General features: G+C 35.0%; 1 protein-coding gene across 1 annotated transcript; it reads right to left on the bottom strand.

Annotated features, from left to right (window-relative positions):
• Positions 1 to 546: 546 nt before the first annotated feature.
• LOC145793955 (uncharacterized) lies at positions 547 to 1833 on the bottom strand. Its single transcript, XM_082876871.1, has one exon. It carries the CDS (start codon positions 1831 to 1833, stop codon positions 547 to 549), a length of 1287 nt encoding a protein of 428 aa, XP_082732997.1.
• Positions 1834 to 3894: the final 2061 nt, after the last annotated feature.

Genomic DNA, 3894 nt, shown 5'->3' with positions numbered 1-3894 from the left:
TCTAGCCTCTACACTTGCTGTATGCAGTAAATAGTATACAAAATACGAAAAACTTGCACTAGAAGAGTGAACATAAAAAAATGTAAGATGCATCTTTGAAGAAAATGTGACAATCTTACCTTCAAATGAGGCTTACACAATTAGCCCTACAAAAAAGTTAGACAATGGCTTATCTTACCAACACTGTGTTAACATCTCATAGGCATAACATCAACAATTTACTGGACACAACAACACTATTAATGTGCAACGGTTACTCAAACGAAGAATGCAGCATTAAGGAGTTGCCTAATCTTCAGATATAGGTACATGGATTTAAACCTCAGCCATTACAGAATGACAAAGATTCAATGCAGCAATGTGAACCTTCGAATCCCATTTGTCAGAGTGAAAACATTGAACTCAAACTTGCTTACAGATGACAAAATGAGATAATTCAATAACCAGAATTAAACCATGAGAAGCAAAACAACAGGGCAATTGTTTGTTGAGTTGGTATCAAAAGAAACATCCTCATCCACTCTTATCTATGTGCCCCTATGCTATTTACTTTGCAAGAGCCAACTTTTGCTTATACAATTTTAATAGCTCAGGAGCTTCTTCCTCATGACCGTTGACAACCTTCTTTAGGAACCACTTTTCAGGTTTCTTCAACATATTTGTCAAGTTAAAATTGTTGTTCTTAATCAAACCTTTCGACAACAATACTTGATACACTGCACACCTCTGAACAATCCTCTTTTCTAAGCTATGACCAATAAGTATCGGTCTTCTTGCAAGAAACGAGGAATCCCAACCCATTTTATTGACAAAAAATTCCATCACTCTCATGATCTTATGCTCAGATGCCATCATACACCACGGATACTTCTCAAAAGCCACAAGAATCTCATCCTCAAACCAACCCCACTTCTTATAAACTTCAACCTTCTTCTCCCACGTCGATTTACTCATTGAGCTAACCGCTTGAAATGCTATGACAAACTTCAAGCTCACAGGATTAAAACCCATTTTCTTTACCTCATTCACAATCTTTCTAAACCTATCACTAGTAGTCATGAGTCTTCTAGGTTCGTACTTAAAAAAGGACACAATCTTCGCATTTGGCACACCTACTTCTCTCAAAATTTCAATATTGGGTACTACAGAAACTTGAAGATCAAAGAAGAGAACCCTGGCACAGCGTCTAATAATTTCCACTGGGGAACCCATCAATTTTTTAAAAAAATTGAAAGATGGGATGATTTTGTATTCCAAGCTTCTTTTGAGAATACTTGGCTCTGAAGATAGTATTTTGACAACATCAGTGCTCGAAATACCTTTGGATTTGAAAAACTGGAATTTGGGCAAAAGCGTTTTCTCCGGATCACATAAGATTACTAGAGGATACTTCCTGACGAGATTTGAGATCTGGGTTTTGGTGAAGCCGTGGTTCTCCAAAAATGCGAGGACAGAGTCAGGTTTGTTTGGAGTTTCAAATTTGACATAGTTCGATGTTGAGATAGCATTTTCTAGAGGAAACCCACACAAGTTTACGAAGTAATTCACTGCGAATGAGTGTTGATTTGGAGTGGTTTTGAGTGATGATGATGAAAAGGGATGGTTTTGAAGGAAATAGAGATTGTGGTGGTGGGTTGGTGAAGAAGCTCTAGTAGCAGACCTCAAATGGTGTAAAGATTTGCAGATTAAACTAGACATTGATGAAATATTTTTTAGCCAAAGAGAGAGAATTACCAGTTCTGCAGAGGATTTCTTCACAGTGTTGAAACTTTTTGCCCTAAAACACACTTCTTTCACGACCTTTAGAAACCCTCTCAAGTTTTCACCAAGCATTTCACAGGGCGAGCTCAGAAACAATGGGGGTCATTTCAATTTTGTGTATAGTTCTTTTAAAATTGGGATAATTACATTTTGCACACATGGTTCGCGTGTTTGCAAATTATATTCTTGCCTTTTATAAATGTACTAGAATTGAATTGTTGTGCAAAAGTGACGAAATGTAACAGAATTAATGAAAAAATTAAAATATATTTTTTTCAATTTTTTTATGAATGTCATTTACTATCATAATTTTCTTTCTCCTAAATTCCGCTACCCAACCACCCTCAGTGGCATTACATCCACACATCCACTATGAGGCATCATCTTCTCCATACAGCCCCTCCCACCTAAGGCATATCCACTCCACGATTGCTAACAACACCACCAATTGTGGTTCATCTGTCTCTCTCTCCTCTTTCTCTCTCTTCATCTTCTTCATCGTGATCTTTTTCTTCTTTAATAGTAGTCTCTTTTGACCACCCCCTTCTTCTTTTCTTCCTCGCATTTGCTCTAAACTTTCTTCCTTAACCACTCATTACATCTCTCTCTCTCTCTCTCAATATATATATATACACACACACATAGAGACATATCTCTCAGTATATATGATTAGTGTTATCTATTTGATTATTGGGTGGGTTTGATCTCTCCATAGTTCTGAATTTTTCATATTTAACAAAAACTAGAAGATGGGTAGCTGTTTGTCTACCACCAAGGTGAGTGACTCAAACAGCAACACTGCCACCGTCGACACAGCTATCACGACCCAACCCCAGGGCTTAGGGCTAAAATCGTAACTTACTAAATAATTATAATCGTAACAAGTTAAATGGTGCAGACAGAGATAAAATGGAAGTAAGAGATAATTAAACAGAAAATTTATTATGCTGATAAAAAAAAGTACATCTATAGGCTTTTATTATTTTATTATTCAGTGACCAGTCCTCAGTAAAAAAAAAACAAAAGAAAGAAAAGAAAAGAATGAAATAGCGGATCATTATCAAATTCTTATGTATGTTCCACTACACGAGGTTACGGGTCTCCCTTACATCTCATCACCTGAAAGGATAACAGCTATAAGCACACATCAAAGTGAGAAATATTATGCCAAGAGTATAGGGAGCACAAAATAACCATGGATAGTTAGTTAAGTTAAAACATTTACATAACTTAATTTGAATAAACAAATTATTCAAAGTGGTAGAAACTGCAATACGAAAATTATGTAAATAAATAATCATAACCACCGTACAGAACAGAGTAGAACGAAGGTCACATGAGTGACAGTCAGAATAAAGTTTAATGAATCCATGACAACAGAGAACCACAAAGTGGCCAAACAGAAGCCAATGGTTATTTAAGTTCCCTAAGGCATGGGACTCCCATGGTGGTACTTACAAAACATAATTGTTTACAAAATCATTGTCAAATAATTTCTAAAATTTAAACAAATATATTTATGGGTTTCAATTTATGTAAATGGAGTTCAGAAAATAATTAACGTAATTAAATTATAAATATAAGTTATAAAACACGAGTTGCGTAAAATATATTATAGTAACTCAAGGTATAGTATAACTCATTTTAATATTGAGTCTTACTATTTCCTTTCTATGTCCGTTGGTTTTTCAGCCCTTTCCTCGCTTTTTTTTCTACTGATGCCTTTTTCTTTTCTTTTTTTTCTTTTTTTTTTCTTTGTTTTTCCGCTAGCACCAACTTCGCAACCCCCCTCCAATTTATATACACATGGTTGGGTGATGACTCACCCTTTACTAACGACCCTAAGTGATAACTCACCTCTCCCCCGAGACCTAGACGTACAAATGGCTCCACTTTCATCTTCTTAGCAATATTTGCAAATCCTCTCAATTAAAAACAAAGCTTTGTAATTAATTATTACTTGATTTGTTTAACTAAATCTATACATTCCAATCTTATCACACTAATTAGTGACTAATTTAGCCCCCAAATAATTCTCTTCATCATATAATTGATAATCACAATAGCAAATTAATTTACATAGCACGTATAGCTTAGTTATTTTATTATTTTCATTATTATTGTTCTTATTTT

Source organism: Camellia sinensis, chromosome 6, assembly GCF_055761805.1.
Source record: "Camellia sinensis isolate YWXY chromosome 6, ASM5576180v1, whole genome shotgun sequence".
Taxonomy (NCBI): Eukaryota; Viridiplantae; Streptophyta; class Magnoliopsida; order Ericales; family Theaceae; genus Camellia; species Camellia sinensis.
The sequence above is the reverse complement of the archived record's forward strand: the minus strand, read 5'-3'. Positions and strand labels throughout refer to the sequence as shown.